This window comes from Calliphora vicina, chromosome 4 (genome assembly GCF_958450345.1).
Source record: "Calliphora vicina chromosome 4, idCalVici1.1, whole genome shotgun sequence".
In the NCBI taxonomy this organism is placed as follows: Eukaryota; Metazoa; Arthropoda; class Insecta; order Diptera; family Calliphoridae; genus Calliphora; species Calliphora vicina.
The window spans coordinates 104,139,232-104,156,410 of NC_088783.1; the positions used below are offsets into that span (position 1 = coordinate 104,139,232).

At 31.6% G+C, this 17,179-nt stretch overlaps 3 protein-coding genes across 5 annotated transcripts in view; 2 read left to right on the top strand and 1 right to left on the bottom strand.

Annotated features, from left to right (window-relative positions):
- Positions 1 to 159: 159 nt before the first annotated feature.
- eIF2alpha (eukaryotic translation initiation factor 2 subunit alpha) lies at positions 160 to 1,753 on the top strand. The gene is made up of 2 exons (XM_065508944.1): positions 160 to 1,006; positions 1,075 to 1,753. The coding sequence occupies exons 1-2, from the start codon at positions 312 to 314 to the stop codon at positions 1,424 to 1,426; spliced, it is 1,047 nt and encodes a 348-aa protein (XP_065365016.1). The 5' UTR covers positions 160 to 311; the 3' UTR covers positions 1,427 to 1,753.
- Positions 1,754 to 4,205: 2,452 nt separating this feature from the next.
- On the bottom strand, positions 4,206 to 10,769 carry rngo (DNA damage inducible 1 homolog rngo). The gene is made up of 6 exons (XM_065507201.1): positions 10,279 to 10,769; positions 6,994 to 7,453; positions 6,798 to 6,920; positions 6,560 to 6,722; positions 5,458 to 5,668; positions 4,206 to 5,400 (listed from the first exon to the last, which is right to left on the bottom strand). The coding sequence occupies exons 1-6, from the start codon at positions 10,559 to 10,561 to the stop codon at positions 5,222 to 5,224; spliced, it is 1,419 nt and encodes a 472-aa protein (XP_065363273.1). The 5' UTR covers positions 10,562 to 10,769; the 3' UTR covers positions 4,206 to 5,221.
- Positions 10,770 to 12,827: 2,058 nt separating this feature from the next.
- Positions 12,828 to 17,179, top strand: part of Rcd-1 (Required for cell differentiation 1) — a 33,191-nt gene continuing 28,839 nt past the window's right edge. Inside the window, exons 1-2 of one of the 3 annotated variants that reach the window (XM_065506927.1) lie at positions 12,828 to 13,047; positions 13,416 to 13,488. In XM_065506927.1, the coding sequence (XP_065362999.1) occupies positions 13,435 to 13,488 (54 nt within the window). In that variant the 5' untranslated portion in view covers positions 12,828 to 13,047; positions 13,416 to 13,434. The other 2 variants (XM_065506925.1, XM_065506928.1) reach the window with 2 other exon arrangements.

The following is a 17,179-nucleotide window of genomic DNA, read 5'->3' on the forward strand; positions in this document are numbered from 1 at the left end:
ATTTGTTGATCGTTGGGTAATATTAAATATATTTTACATACTTGGCAGCACTTTTAGTAACGCCCTCAATCTGGCAGCTTTTAAAAACACCGCTTGTCGAAAATATGCGAATACGAGGCACAAAAGAAAATGTCATTAGTATGACATTTTTTCATCTCCCTTTTCCACAAAGAATCGCCCGTAAATTGTACACGTTTTGCAGTTAAAAAAGCGAAAAATTTCTGCAAAATTCCAAAATTACCAGCAATTGCATCAGATTTTAAGTGATTTAATTGAAAAAATAACGTACACAAAGTAGTGAAAGCGTAAAAATGGCATTAACTTCGCGTTTTTATAGTGAAAAATATCCCGAGGTGGAAGATGTGGTTATGGTCAACGTACTGTCCATTGCCGAAATGGGTGCTTATGTGCATTTATTGGAATACAATAACATAGAGGGCATGATTCTGTTGTCTGAATTGTCCAGACGTCGTATACGTTCCATCAACAAATTGATTCGTGTGGGCAAAACAGAACCCGTCGTCGTCATACGTGTTGACAAGGATAAGGGTTACATAGATTTGTCCAAACGTCGTGTCTCACCCGAAGATGTAGAAAAGTGTACAGAACGCTTTGCCAAAGCTAAGGCTGTCGATCTATTGTTGCGTCATGTTGCCAATTTGTTGGCTTACGAGTCGAGTGAACAATTGGAGCAATTGTACCAAAAGACTGCCTGGCATTTTGAAAAGAAATACAACAGCAAAGCTGCTGCCTATGACATTTTCAAACAATCAGTTACAGACCCTACTGTTTTCGACGAATGTGATTTAGATGAAAAGACAAAGGAGGTTTTGTTGAACAATGTCAAGCGCAAGTTGGTATCACCAACTGTTAAGATTCGTTCGGACATTGAATGTTCCTGCTATGGTTACGAAGGCATTGATGCTGTAAAGGCTTCTTTAACCAAGGGCTTGGAATTGAGCACTGAAGAATTGCCCATTCGCATAAACTTAATAGCTCCTCCACTGTAAGTTTGAAAATCTATTAAATATGAAATGTTTTATTTATAAATATATTTTTAACATTTATTAACAGTTATGTGATGACCACTTCAACTACCAAGAAAGCTGAAGGTTTAAAGATTTTGGAACAAGCTATCGATAATATTAAAGCCAAAATCACCGAGTACAATGGTGAATTCAAGGTTATTATGGCACCTAAACTTGTTACTGCCATTGATGAAGCCGATTTGGCTCGTCGCTTGCAACGGGCAGAGGCTGAAAATGCCGAAGTTGGTGGTGACGATGACGAGGAAGAAGATGTTGAAGAAGGCATGCAATTTGATCCAGAAAATGAATCGATCAATCACAAAGGTGGACGTCGTCCCACGAAAAAGGGTGACGATGAAGATGACGAAGAGGACGATGATGAAGAAGACGAGGAATAATTTGTTTTTAGTTCGTTTTGGTTTATTTTCAAACTTCTCATTTGAAACATTGATTTGCAATTGCTATTATTTTAATAATTTTTTTTAGTTTATTTAAAGCTTTTGTGTACAGTTTCCATAGATTTTTTTACTCAAGTTCTTTTGTTTTTATTTTAGAGAAATGAAAACAAGCTAAATGAACTTAAATGCAATTGTAACAAGAAAATAGAAAAAAAAGAAGAAACTTAAGAACAATATATACAATCTTTTTTATAAATTTAAGAGACTGGACTCTAAAGGACTGGTTTCTTTCTTTTTAAATAAAATATAAATTATAAACCTCAACAATTGTCTTTATTTTAATGTTAGTAATGTTGATTAATCATCAAATAGTCTGTTTTGCAGGGTTTATTTCTTTACTTATACTAACACTTCTCAAAAGTTGATGAAATATTTTGAAATCGCGATATTAATATTTTGGCTTATTTGTCTTAAAAACAATGTGCAAAGAAAATAGGTTTTCATAGAAAAAATTAATTTGATATTCCCTAGGTGCCCCACTTTGGAGCATTGTGGCTCGGCACCCCCTTGGTGTTTTAAGCTCAAATTCAAAACTTATCAACACCTCCTCTATAGACATGGGAAATTTTATTATTCGTTTAGAAGTACAGATTTATTTCCACTTTTTTTCAGTTCCCTCACTGTGCCCTGGTGGCTATGAGAGCCGACAACTGATCTAAATACAACTGTCACAGTTTTCAATATTTCTACTTCTTCTGCTACAAAGTTTCTCCAAGCTTCTAAAAAATGTTTCTACTAGTGAACCTACTGGAAACTCAGCCAGTGGTAGTTATATCTGTCAGTTATTTTCCTGTAAACAACCCGAATGTCAAGTGTTGTTTACAGGTAAATAACTAATTATATTTGGCCCCTGGTGGTTGTGATTGCCAACCACTGATCTAATTACAATCATACTTCCTTGCACTTCTAACAAAATTATTGAATTAGTGAACCTACTGTGACTATTGAATAAATATACATCGAGCTCTAGGCCAAGAAATTGAGCTACTTCCCCTGAGTTAGTCCATAAATCTATAGGACGCAGTATGATTGGCTGGGCAGTTGAAAACGTTGGGATCCCTGACCACATGCTGGGCATACACTTGGGAAGATATGGTCTTTGCGGCATCAGTATGCATTGAGCCTGTTGCTACCATGTTTTCCGAGGCAGGAGTTTCTACGTGTCTGCTATGGGTGATCTCCAGCTACGACATAAATGCGATATCTTTCTACCGCGTTATTAATGGCGTCTCTTTAAATGTCGTTTAAAGCTGATGTATAAAAATTTCGACCTAATAGATCCTGCACATACCTGTGTATATTTTACTCCTATACTTAAAGGTTCATTCTGACATGCCTCGGGGGAGACTACATGGTGGTTACTTCGTAACTCAATTCCAAAACGAACATGTTCGAAATTGTGTGCTAAATACATATTAATTCGAAAAAATGTCATTTCGAATTAGCGAGTAAGCTACCAGCTGTGTGATGTTGAAGCTAAGATGACTCCTCTGAATACATCCCATTATTCCATTACTGCGTAAATATTTGTTTTCTCTTGTATGTGGTATTCCGAGTTTATCTGCATGCAGCTTGTAACAGTTCTAAGAGTAGCGTAATTGACCACTGATCAACCAATCGTCTTTTAGGTAACCAACAAGGTTTATTTATACATGCCCCAATTGCTGCCATCTAGCGCTTTATCTTGTACATATCTACTTCGCAATGTGTACGTGATTACAGTGGCGGGAGCTTAGGAGGTAAAGATTCTGTTAAAGGTAATCTCTAAAAACACTCGACTCTAGATTCATCTTTACCAACTTCGTCCAGGTTAATTCTCCAAGGTAAGCATTCAGAAGACCATATAGGTCATCAAAAGTCGTCCGCATACTAGGAGCTGGAAGATTAAAGAGGGGCGAGAGTACACCGCCCAGAGAAACTTCTTGCTTAAATATCCGGTCCTGTATCTAAACTATAGTTTACGATCCATCTCCTTCATATTGTTGAGAATATTCTCGGAGAGTGGCGTGGCTGACTACTGATTTTAGCCCAGTGAGATATCTGTTGTAATGGCAGTTAAGGGTGATATGAAGATTTCTAATTGTAGCCCTGTGAGATCTCTGTGGTAATGCCATTTAAGGGATGTATGCGATATGAAGATTTCTAATTAACTTCTTTTTTTTGCTTGGACCAGTACTCGGGATGACCCCTACTCATGCATTGCATTGTGTTGGAACTAAGAAAATAGGTTATGGGAAGGAGGATAGAGGGAGTAGTGTTTATGGACATTTGATTTGAATTTTCCTACATTCGACAGGAAGTTTATTCCACATACGGACGGTACGGCTAAAAACGAATGTTCTCTTTAATGTGTTGTGCGAACCACTGACCAATCGACCACGAATGGATAAGCCCTTGCTGATGAACGCGTATTTCGTGAGAAACTACGGGTATCGGGAACAAGTTCCCTAATTTCATCACAACACATTCCATTGTAGTATCGATAGAAAAGTGAAACACAACCCACATTGCGAACGATGTTTTTGTAACTGAATGACAAAACTTTAAAATTACAAGCTAATCAAATTTTTGGATTCTACAACTGTACAATGCCGCTCGAAATAACGAAGGAGTTGCAAAAGATTTTTCTGAATTTTATTCTTTTTACTAATGACGGATTATATTTTATCAATTGATATTTTATCAAATTACACACAGGTAATTATTAAAGAATACTGCATTTTATTTTTCTTAAATTCATTTTTATTTATTTTAACCAGTAAACTATAAAAGGATATTACTTAACCAAACAAATGTATACCTATGTATATATATTTTTTTTAAATGAAATGAAACTTATGCAACCACCAATTATAGTTATATTTATACGTTTCTTTTTGTTTGTTTTATAATTTGTAGAACTATAAACTCTAACCAGATCATGATAAACTTTTTCGCATATTTTTAATAATCAAGCCCCATAATATTTTGTCTAATAGTTTTTAAAAACTTATTACACAAATAAAATATAAAATTTCAAAACTCTTAAAATCAAATATTTTTTCAATTATATTTGGTAATTATTATTATTTTTTTTTTTTCATAATTTTGCGTATATGTTTATTTCTATAGTACAATATGTTTCTAAATCATTTACGTAGTGATTTTTTTAAATTAAATTTACTTACAAGCTAGAAAAAAAAGAGTAAGAAATGTATATGTTTTAAAATTCTTAAATCTTGCTTGATTCGTTGATGTTGTTTGTTGTTCTTAATATATTTTGTTGTTTTTTTATGAAATTCAGTACATTGGTTTTATTAACTTTTTTATTGTATATTTGTTTCTTTGTTTATAAAATGTCTAGTCATTTTATTTGTATTTGTTTTATGACTTTATTGTTTGCAATTTTTTTTGTTTAATAAATATTTTCATTTCATGTTTTTCTTTATATGGTTATAGAAAAAAATGTTATAAGAAATGCTTCCAGCCTGAGGTAGTTCGTAATTAAAATGGTAGGCTTTTTTTAATTAGTTTTAATGCTTTTTGTTATTAAATTTTGAATTTAATTATTGTTGTTATTTATTAAATTTATTTCCTTTTCCATTTTCAAGTATCTAATTTTATGTATGATTATTGTGATTTCAAATTAGATGGTTCAATTAAATTTCAACTTAAATTTAGTTTTGTTTTTGTTGTTTTTGTTTTTAATCTAAAACTATAAATGAGTTGTGTGTCCAAGAAAAGTCTATTTTGCTTTTAAAATTTTAAAGTTTTTGCTATGAGTGCAGCAATAGCTTGAGTTTTATTACCATAATTTCTACGAAGTTCCGTAATGACGTCGTCACGTTTGAAGCCCATTTTAACGAGATCATTTACATCGCTTTCACTAAATTTGTCACCAGCAGCAATTGCATTCGCTGTACTCGTAGAGCAGGCTAAACATACAGAAATCATTATGTTAGAGATCATTGAATATTAGTTATTCAATTTACCTCCACTGCTCGTTTCTCGTTTACTTTGCTCAATGGCATCTTTGATTGCACGCTCTTCGGCGTCATTGGCTGATTCTGCCATTACTTTGAGATCTTCTTCTGAGTTGCCCGACAAGCGGGCACACTCGGGCAGTTCACTTTCGGGCAAGAATTTTGTTTCCGTACCAGTGGTACCAATGCGCAAAACATTAGTCTGCAAGTCAATGTTACACTGAAATTTTAAGAGGAGATTTAATTTGTTTGTTTATAACTCGGTAAGTTTTAAATAAGAAACTGGCCACCACTTAACGTTTATTATTTCAATATAAAAATTAACTATTCTCAACGATTTAAAAAAACAAGTGAGAGAGCTATATTTGGCTATATTATAATTCAAAATAAAAATTTTAAATATTTTTAGGTTTTTTAATTTTTTGAAAAAAAAAATTTTCGAATTTTAAAATTATTTTTTTTAAATTTTTAAAAATTTTAATTTTTTTTTTGTTTTTTTCAATATTTTTTATTTTTAGCGAAAAAAACATTTGGTGAAAAAAAAAATCGGCTTAAAAATATTTTTTTCGATTTTGACCCATTGTAGGTGGCTATGGTCTTATATACGTCATTGCAAAGGTCTTTGAAATATCTATCATTAGTTATCCATATTGTCTATATTAATGACTTAGTAATACGGATATAGGTCAAAAATAGGTCAAACATCGAGGTTGTTCTGGTTTTTTCCTCATATCTCAGCCATTTGTGTACCGATTTTGCTGATTTTAAATAGCAAACTTTTCGAAAGCATGTCTGACAGAATTATTGAAGATTTGGATCCCGAAGATATCTGGGGTCTTCAGAAAATTGATTTCAACAGACAGACAGCCGGACATGGCTTAATCGACTCCGTTATCTATAAGGATCCAGAATATTTATATGTACTTTATAGGGACGGGAATGAAAAATGTAGAAATTACAAACGGAATGACAAACTTATCCATCGCTTTTAACATGAACATAAATTTCTTAGGTTCAAACATCACTGCTATTTGGTAGGAATACTATCCATACTTTTGCTCATTTGCAAGCTTCTGAAGTCAATATAAAAACAAGTCTTCTCTAAAATTACCTGATGTCTTTTTAGCATATCCAAACCCAGCAACATGTCCATGGGTTGTTGTTCCAAAACCGAAAAGCTTGAAACTAAATAATCATTTTCTATTTGTAATTTGCCCATATGAATGCGACCAATAATACGTTGGGTGCCAACACCTTTAGCTATACCACTCCATCTAAAACGAAAGAAAAACAAACAAACCAAAAAAATTAAATTAAATATTTGATCAAACAAAAACAAAGAAAATTACTTGGTATCAATTAAATGTGTAACATTACAACGTTGAGCACAAGCCGAACTCATAATGGTAGTTTGAGCACCTGAATCCACAAAAGCCTTAACAGGAACACCATTCACTTTGCAATTTATATAACTATAAAATAAACAAACATAATTGAATATCAGTATCAAAATCAATGTACATATATTTAAAAAAAAAACCATACAGCATTGTAACGGTGCCAAAAACTTCGGGATGCATTTCAATTGCGGCTGCCATATTTTCTTGAATATTCTTTTGCTTAATCTCCTCCTCAATCATGCGTTGAGCTTCCGGATCAAAGGGATCGGCATGTAACATGCGCAAACGTTGAGCATTGCGAGCCTTTCTGGCATCAATTTGTTCTTTTAAGACCTTCTCAAAACTCTCCATATTGCCCGATAACAAAGCATCGGCCAAGCGGGGATTGTTTTGTTTCAACAATGCCAATGATTCGGGATTATCAAGGAACATTTTACGCACTGCTGTTGGATCATCATCATAATTGACATTGAATTCATCTGTGTCATTGTATTCCAGAATATTGGAACCAGAACGATAGCCACTGTTACCACCAGCACTACTGCCCGAACTGGTTCCGGGTATGTTAATATTGCTGAAATCCAAGTCACGTATGGCGGCTTCATCTGTAAGTTTAAATTGAAATATCTCATTAAATTTCAATAATGTTTTAGTAGATTTTTGTGTTTTTTTAAGGAAAAAAATAATTGCAGCTGCTGGGTTTTTCTTGTGATTTATTGTAAACAAATATTTAGAAAAAAAAAACATTCAAACATTTTGTTGTTTATACCTACAATATTGTTTTAATTGGCAAAAAATCCTAAATGTTTACGTTCGCACTAAACATCATTGACCTTAACATTGAACAGCGAACAAAATAAAGTTCAATGCATATGAATGTTGTGTGTGTAACGCCTTTACCAGTTGTTTAAGTTACTTATATGATGTCATTAAATGCCATGATTCAATTTGTGTTGTTTATTTTTTATTATTAATTTACCAACTCCAGCTCATAGTGATGACGAATAGTATACATGTTTTCCATATCCATGCAATTTAAAGTTCTCCAGAATTTTCTTTTCTTTTCAAAATACCTAAAGTAAAACTGTTAATAACCTTGGGTACAAAGTATATATTCTGTGCCATGGGGGTTCTCCAGATAATTGAAATTTATACCCACCATCAATACATACATATTTTTCAGATATATTGGTTATATGGGGGGTAGGATCAATTATGGACCAATCCCCACAAAAGTTGTTAGAAACATTTGGGTTCATATAAAACATGCGTATGTCAAAATAATATCGTGAGATAATTATGAATGTATTATGAAATGTATGTCGCCCGATGTTCGCCATACTTTACAGTATAATTTCAGAGTACTTAGAACTAATTTGTGCAAAATTTTATGATGATTGCCGCATAATCAACATATTTTTGACTGCTCAAACAGTATTCCGGGGGACATTTGTATGGGGTGAAATTCCCATTTGCAACGATATTTCCCATTTTCAATACCAAACAAACCCTGTCAACTGAGAGTATTTGTGGAAAACTACCGTATTAGGCCAATGAATATACTTTTGTAATTTTTTTAAAGATACTCTTTCGGTAATTTTATTCAGAGTAGCTACCACCATCTCCCCTCCATATATTTTCTTGATGAAGCACTCTACAATGACGTGGCTAGATGGTATAACACGTTTGCAAGTTTCAAACTCATGGGCAGTTGTAAATTCGAACTTGTACGTTAAGAAATTATATCGCTTGAAAATATATTTTCAGAAGATAATGGACATTAGTTTTCCATCAATACATGTCACTGGTCGGTGTCGGCTCTGTCTATAAATGTAAAAACCTTTAACATTTACATCTATGAAGAGCAAACTACATACTACATGTCATAAACTAACTTTCAAGTATTTCAATATTTAAAATTAACCAACTCAAAAGGGTGTTCACGGTACACAGAGGTTGTTTTTAATTTTATAACCCGATAACCAAGCAACCGTGAACAACCTTAATGATTTCAATTTTTTGACTAGATTTGTTTATTTTTCCAAACACCATAGTCAATAACTAAACATTCCCACGACAGCCGGTTCTACGCACCGGAATGACCCGAGTTCACTCGGCTAAGGACTGTCAACTCAGCAATCACTGCTGCTACAACAACAACTAAACGTTTTTAAGGCGGTTCAAAAAACATAGAACCAATTTATAACTAATACCATAGAATTGGTTTCTTAAAAGCCCTAAGCACTTTATAATCACAATAGTGTTCACAGAACTGGTTCCCGAAGTAATTGCTACATCATTAGTTAAAGAATCTGAAGAGTTTCTGATTACACTCTAGAACAATCGCGGATCCAGGTCAACCATTTGGGGGGAGAAAAAATTAAAATTAGTTCTACATACCTATTTCCTTTTTTTTTACTTTTTTATAAGAAAAAAATTTCGGTTTTGGGGGGAATTCTTATTTCACCCCCTCTGGAACCGCGCCTACTCTAGAACTACACCATTTCCAAATGTATTTTGGAAGTTTCTAATAGTATTTCAGAAATTTCTGTTCAGAATTTTCCAAATTTTTTTCAGAAACTTTCATTTGTGTTTCAAATTTTGCTAATTATTGTATTTTAGAATTTTCCAAATGTATTTCAGAATTTTCTAATTGCATTTTGGAAATTTGAAAATCTGAAAATTGTATTAGAATGCACATGAAAATTTCTGATATACAAATGGAAAATTCTGAAATACCTACATATGTAGGTGCAATTATAAATTTCTGAAATATAATTGGAATATTCAGAAATGGAACTATTAGAAATGTCTGAAATACAATTAGAAACTTCCCAAATTTTATTGAAAATGGTGTAGTTATTTTAGAACAAGTCAAAGGACAAATAAAAAAATTGGAAATAACTAAGACCCTAAAATGTAGGTCCCTGAATCATCTGTGCATTTTCTCGATTGATTCTTTGCTTCTTATGGTTGTTTTAGTTTAATTGCATGCAATTTTTATTTTTTCTTCTTTGGAATAAAGTAGAATTTTAAAAATAAAAATAATTACATAGAATATATAATGTATACGCACATTTCAGCGCATTGACCCAGTTCTGAAAGTCCAAAACAAATATTACACAAACACTTAAACAAATTTCATTTCATATGTAGTATGTCGTTCGAAATGGCCAGGCGGACAGACATATAAACAAGTCATAAATAAATGGATGACAAATATAAATAAATGTTGTAAAACAAAAAAAAAAAAAAAACACCAATCACACCACAGTAGTAACAACACCAAATAATTTATTTGTGTGTATATAACGCAATTTTTGTGCACTTATTTGGAATTACTGCGCCTACATTGCAATATTCAATTACAATTTCTTCTTGGCAAATTCATACATTCATACATAATTAGTTAAACAAAATTATGACTTACCCAAATCCATTGGAGTACCACGACCAGCAGCTGAAATGTTGGATCTGGCGGCTTGTGGTGGACGTTGTATTTGTAACATCACACAATCGCCATCTTTTATGCCAAAATGTTTCAGAGGCTTCTGGTTGTCGATCAATGGCTTGCCATTGAAGACAACAACCATTTGTGAGCCGGTAATACCAGATTCCACCTCACAAAAGGCTTTAAAATTTTCCAGTTCCAATTCCTCCGAAACATCAAGAAAAAAGATTTTATCCGTTGTGGTTGTTACAGTAATTTTCATCTTGACCCTGTAGAGTTTTGTTGATGGACTTTAGAGTTGTAAGAAGTTCTACGCAAAAAGATATTCTTTCGTTCTTTGAGCTCAAGTAAAAAACAATGCTTTGTTTTTTGTTATGATTCTTCTTTTTTTATGTTTTGGTTTATTCTACTCGTTCGGACGTACAGTGCTCACACCTGCAATGGTTGAGTGTTAAACGAAATGTGAATTTCTTTTTTAAGAAAATTAAATTGGTCGTGTTAACGGCAAAGAACAATAATTTGCCAAATTATTTACTTATATACTATATTGCTTTAAATTTTGGAATAATTTTCATTATCTTTTTTCTGCTTACAGCACCGAATGCTTTGTATGGATTGTTGTTGTTATTTTTTTCCTCTTGGTATTCTCTTGTTTCTGGCTCTTTGCTACTCTTATTTTTAGCTTTCGTATTTTTATATTAATTATATTGTTAGAAATGTTATATTACCTTTTGTCTAGCGGAAACTATGTTATCTTGCTAATTTTCTGTAGAAATTTTATTTAATTTCACAATAAACCAATTTTTGTCAATGAAATTTTAAATTTTCTAAATATTGTGTTGCTTCTATTCCCAATTCTTGTTTGTTCTATTTTGCGTGTGGCATTTATTTGCAGTGATGGTAATTTAGCTCGTTTTCTGTCAAATTTAGCGATTTTAGTTTTGCATAGAAAAGTGCGTTTAAAGAATTGCAGCGACTTTTTTGCTATAATCCCGTTCATACATGCAATTTTTATTTCTTAATATCAGCAAAAACGTATATAAATAACGGTTCTTTGTTTTCAACTTTATGTTTTAATTTTCTTTCTTTTAATAGTTGTTTTATATTTTGTATTGAATTACAGAAAAATTATTGAACTTTGGTATGGTTTTTAACAATGGTTAAATAGATTTTAATTTGTAGAATTGGATGCAGTATTGTTTGACAGCTGCTAACTTTAACATTGAAGCTGCTAAAAACTCTAGAATTCGAATATTCTAGTTTTGTCCGTTAAGAAGCTACTTGAAAGAAGATGGCGCTGAATAGTGGCAGTAGTTGTCGTCGGTAGTCAGTTTATCATAAGCGCTGTTTAGAGTTAACAATAACTGCATTCTTATACATTATTAAGTGTGTGTATTTCTATGAACTATAAAGGTGTATAAAAACACTGAGTGACTATAAATTGTGTTGTGAGAATTTTTTTTGGCATAAATTAAGATCATCGAAACAGCTTGCATTTTAATATTTTGTGTTGGTGTTTATAGCTCTCATAATTATAAGTACAAAAATGTTAACATTTTTGCCTGCTCTCTTTTAGTTTACGAGTTATAGGCATTTAAAGTCAGTATATATAATAGTAAATTTCTCATGTATTTGGTAAATAATCTGATCATTATGGGTATCATTGAATAGTGCTTCAAAATACCTTTAATATGATATATAATATGGAACTGTTTATAAATATTGTGAACCAAAAATTCCTTTTTGAATTTATATGACAGTATTTCAGAAAATTTTGATATACAGAAAAAGTGATTTTAGCGAAGGCGGTGATCGATACACCCCAGAGTTTGAAGTCCCTTCGATTGGCCGAAGGCCGGCAATACAGAAAATATGAATAGTAACAGAAAAAAAATTATAAAAATATAAACTGTTGCGGAGATCTTGATTTGTTCCCTTTGGGTACCATTGAACCCACTGTGCGATGTGTACAACTTTTACAGATGGAAAATTTGACAGTACATTTGTAAAATATATGTTGTCTGATAACACCTTAATGAGCAAAATGTATTATTAAATAGAACCCTGTCAACACATTATTGTTATAATGGTTACCAAAGTAAATTAATTTACTTTGATGGTTACCGATTATCAATGAAGGTGTTGTAGACGATTATTTGTTTCGTGCCGCGGTGTTACCATTTGTTGGTTTTAATACAATTTTTATTTGAACCAACAAGTGGCAACACCGCGGCTGACATGTGTGGCTGACATCAGCAAAACCATTTTTTTTTATTTTAAGATTTTACGATTTAGATTTGATGACCCCAGCCAAAATATTCCCATAAGAAATACACAGGCGTGAGCATGTGAGCTGCTGATATCAGCCGCTTGAGGCGGAGTATAAAGTTGCCAGATTGATAAAAATATTCAAAAAATGGGACAATTTTTTCCTTTTTATTATTTTCTATTGAGAAGACAAAAAAAAAATCAAATACAACGCTGTAAACATTCAGCACTATTCAGCACAACAAAAACATATGACATTTGCGCATATCACGAACAAAAAAGAAGAAGCATTATTATAAGCAGCAAAGCGAAAAGAAAAAATATTCGGTAAAAAGATCTCTAGAGAAAAAGTGAAACTCTGAAAAAAAGGAAGAAAAATATATAATTGTGATTTTAATATACATAACGGTGAAAATCAGTCTAAAAATTGTCATAAAAATAATAAAACGTATTAAATTTTATAAAATTAATAAAATAAAAGTAAGTTTTAGCCTGATAATTAGCAAAAACTTCATTTGAAAAGTGACATATTTTTTCTGTACAGAGTCTTCGTGAAAAAAATTTAAAGACTACGTGCATGAAATTAAATACACACATATAAGAACAAAGAAAAAAAGTAAAAAAGAAATATATAAATTTAATTTTTTTCTCGAGGGTGACGGAAAAAATATATAATATAAAATACATATATTAAATAAATTATTGTTGAGAAAAAAGGTGATAATTTGAATAAATTTAATTTTATAGGTGAAAAAACACAGCAAAATTAAACAAAGTCAGAGATTAAAAGCAAAAGAAAAGCAAAAATATAAAGCAATTAATTTCTTTGTGTTTCTCCACAAAAATAGAAAAAAGGTGTGATTTATAATGAGTGCTCAGCCCAGTCCCGCGTGTATGACTCCACAAAATGAGCAGGAAAAGGTAAGTTTAAACTTAAAATTATTATGTACCCCAAGAAAAATATACTAACAACTTTTAAAAATATCACAAAATATTTATGAAAAGAAATTGAAGCTATTATTATTTTACTTTTGCCAATACAGCTGCCACTACTTTCTGGGGCTTAAATACATATATTTTTTCTTTCTTTCGGGTTTATCTTTTGTATTTATTTTGCCCTTATTATTTTTCTTGTCGCTTGAAGTTGGTATTGTTGTTGTTTTCATAATGGTTGCCAGGTGTTATGATATGAGAGTTAAAATTAAAATGGTTGCTTGCTTCTTTTTGGTTACATTTCCCTTTATTTCTTCACTTTTAAGCAATTTCGTTATATGTATATTTTCTTTTGATTTGCTATTAATAAAAAAGAAATTTATTTCATATGAAAAAAATAGAATTTTCAATATTGCAAGTAGCAACGACCTGAAATTGTGCAAACCTTCATTCAGAAAAAACAACAATAATTTTGCTATGCACGACAATAAAAAAATACATACAAAAACAAAAACTATAAAAAACAACTACAACTACCACCTTAACTGAATATAATACATACAAAAACAACAACTGTTTAGAATACAGTCTGTATTTCGCAGTGATGCTAAATTTGCGTTTTATGTAGAAAGGAAAGCGTTCAAGAACAAATGCATTTAAGATTTGTTGCTTAATAAACCATAATTTAGTGTATTAAAAATATTACTCATAAAAAACTTTTATTTCAATGACCTTGGAAGCAAAAACACACATATTTAAATTTTTTGATTATATTATTTTAAACATCAGTTTTTCTTATGCAAATACAAATTCTAACAATTCTTTCTTAATGTGTAGTTTGTATATAATTCTCAATGTAAAGTTGTAGCTAATTGTATATGTTTGCAATTTTATTTAAAAATGATAGTTACCAAAAATTAGTAGGCGTAAGTCCTTCTATCGAATTAATACATTTTGGACAAAATCAAATAATCGTTGGTTCCATTTAAGATATCCATAATTTTGCAATCGAATACTTATTTTAGAAAATATTCAAGATGTTGTTTGTTTTAGGATTTCAATGTTATTTCTTCAAATCATCAGTAAAATTTTATATTTGTCCTCTATAATATTTGTAGTAGATTTTTTTTGTCAAGTTTCAAGGTTTTCAAAGCAAATTAAATAGCGTTAATTTTTAAATTTAAACTATAGTTATGGCCTTGTTCGCCAACAGAACCAACTTGATTGAATCTTAATGACTCAACACTATCCAAAGGTTTCCAAACGATTGTACCATTACTTTTAACACGTTTGAAGCTGTTTATTTAGTTTCAAGAAAAAATTGCTGGTAACTGATAAAAAGCTTTCTACTTTCAAAAATCAATATCGCATAGATTTAAACGTCATATATTTATTATAATCTGATCAGCAGGGCTGAGATTTTCATTCACTACAAATGGAAAAATATAAGTTTTTATTAATTTAAAAAATGCAATAAAAATATTTGAATATGAAAATTACATACTCATAACAGCAAAATCATCTGATTCGGAAATGTATTTGGTAAAATTTTGTGTTACTAACTACAAACATGCATTTGCAGGAAAATCCTAGTCCCGCAATCAGCAAATGCGAACTTTATTAGATTAATAAGAAAATGTGCATATTCACATTTCAAATGTCTGTCTCGAACATGAACTTGACAATTAAGAGATCCTCGAAAAATGTGTTAAACTACTTTGTATATACAAGTTTTTAGTAACTAATTAACTTTAATTAATATTTCTCATATAATTGCTAATTATGAAATACAACAGTATTTTAAATAAATAAGAATTGAAATTGGTTGTTTAAAAAGTTTTTGGAATAACGTTTTTGTTAATTTGATACTCTTTGAGTTGATAATTAATATAAAATACTCTAGCTACATATTTATTGTGCTACTTAAAGTATGGAAATATTTTGTAAAATAAGCGTGAACACTAAAAGTTTATATAACGAGGGATTATATAAAATGTCTTTTTGTTTGCCCAATATTCTGCAAACAATCTCGGCAAACCACTTCTGTAATAGAAATTCTAAGAAAAAAAAATATTTTTGCAATTTTATTAACATTTATGTATTTTGTCTTTGTTAAAAAAATATAAAGGATGTCTCAGTAAGAGTGCAGCTGTCGCATATGTTTATTCCGAATATTAAAAACCGGTGCGCTTTACGTAAAAACAATGCGTTGCGATAGAAGAAGGTTTAGGTTTCCAGGCAGCCACGAAATGAAGAAAAGAAGAGCAGCTCACATGGGTCCAAGCAATGGTCCCTTTATGTTACCTGAAAGCAGAAGAAAACAGAAGAAAGAGGGACAGATATAAGTGAAAAAGAGAAAAGGAGAAGATTGAAAAAAAATTTAAGAAGGAGATGTCTGAAGAAAGAGAGAGGGAGGATATCTTAAGAAGTTACGTGCCAATGAGTCGGCGGTTATTAGGTCACTCTAAAGAGATCCTCGTGTCTGGTCTTTTTAACCAATTAGTACTTCATATAAAGGCATTAATGCCCTCAAGCCTCATATTCGAGAGCTCAGAAAGACTATTTAGGGAACGATGTCCCAGAAACCTTAGGCGGGGATCTCCTAATGCCGGACAATGACAAAGAAGATGAAAAATAGTCTCATCCTCCTCCTCGTTCTGACAACTTCTACAGAAGTCGTGGTAACTTATTACAAACATTTGCAAGTTATGCTGAGACTGCGATGCTGAAAGTCATCTTCTCCGATGAAGCCCATTTCCATCTGAATGGCTTTGTGAATATACAAAATTGTCCAATTTTGTGCTCATTCAATTAATGAGAAAAAAAAAATACAGAACTAGCAACTGTGTGGTTTGGCGGCGTTCTTGTGGCCTCAAGTGGACAGAATGAATCTGGAAGACATGTGATTTCAGCATTACGGTGCCAACTGCCACACCGCACATGCAACATTCGATTTATTGCAGCAACGATTTCCAGAAATTCTGATGTCAACTGGCCACCAAGATCATGCGATTTAAAGCAGTGCGATTTGTTCAATTCCTGAGCTCAAATCCGAAATCCAACGGGTCATCGGTGAGATACAGCCACATCTCTGTGAAAAAGTCATGGACAATTTCATGAAAAAAGTAATGGCCTTTGTCAGAGCCGTGGGGGTCATTTGACGGAAAATTTATTCCATACTTAATCGGAACATGTCTTCTTTACAATCAAATAAAACAATCACAACTACCTCAAAAAATACGTGCTTTTATTTTAAAATGAAAAAGTACATTCTTTCTGAGACACCCTTTATTTCTGAATGCAAAACTGTATCTTTTTGAATAATTACTTTTTAATTCCATTATTTTGTCTAATTCTGACTTATAAAATATGAATTTTTGCTAATTTGTAGATGGTGTTCAGAAATATAACCAAAAATTATAAATTGACTAAAGCGTTTTCGAGATATCGCCCATTTTAAGTTTATACATATATATTTGACCCGATGTCACAAATTAAATCCAATTTAAAATGTATTTCTTACATCTATAAGTTTTATTAACACAAACTTAATATTTTTGTAACAAAAAACACTATCTATAAAATGTTTGCCAATAATGCAAAAATTCTAAAATATTTCTATATATAGAATTAAGTGGCGGCTTTAACAATATATTGTAGAAGATATAAACAGTTTTTT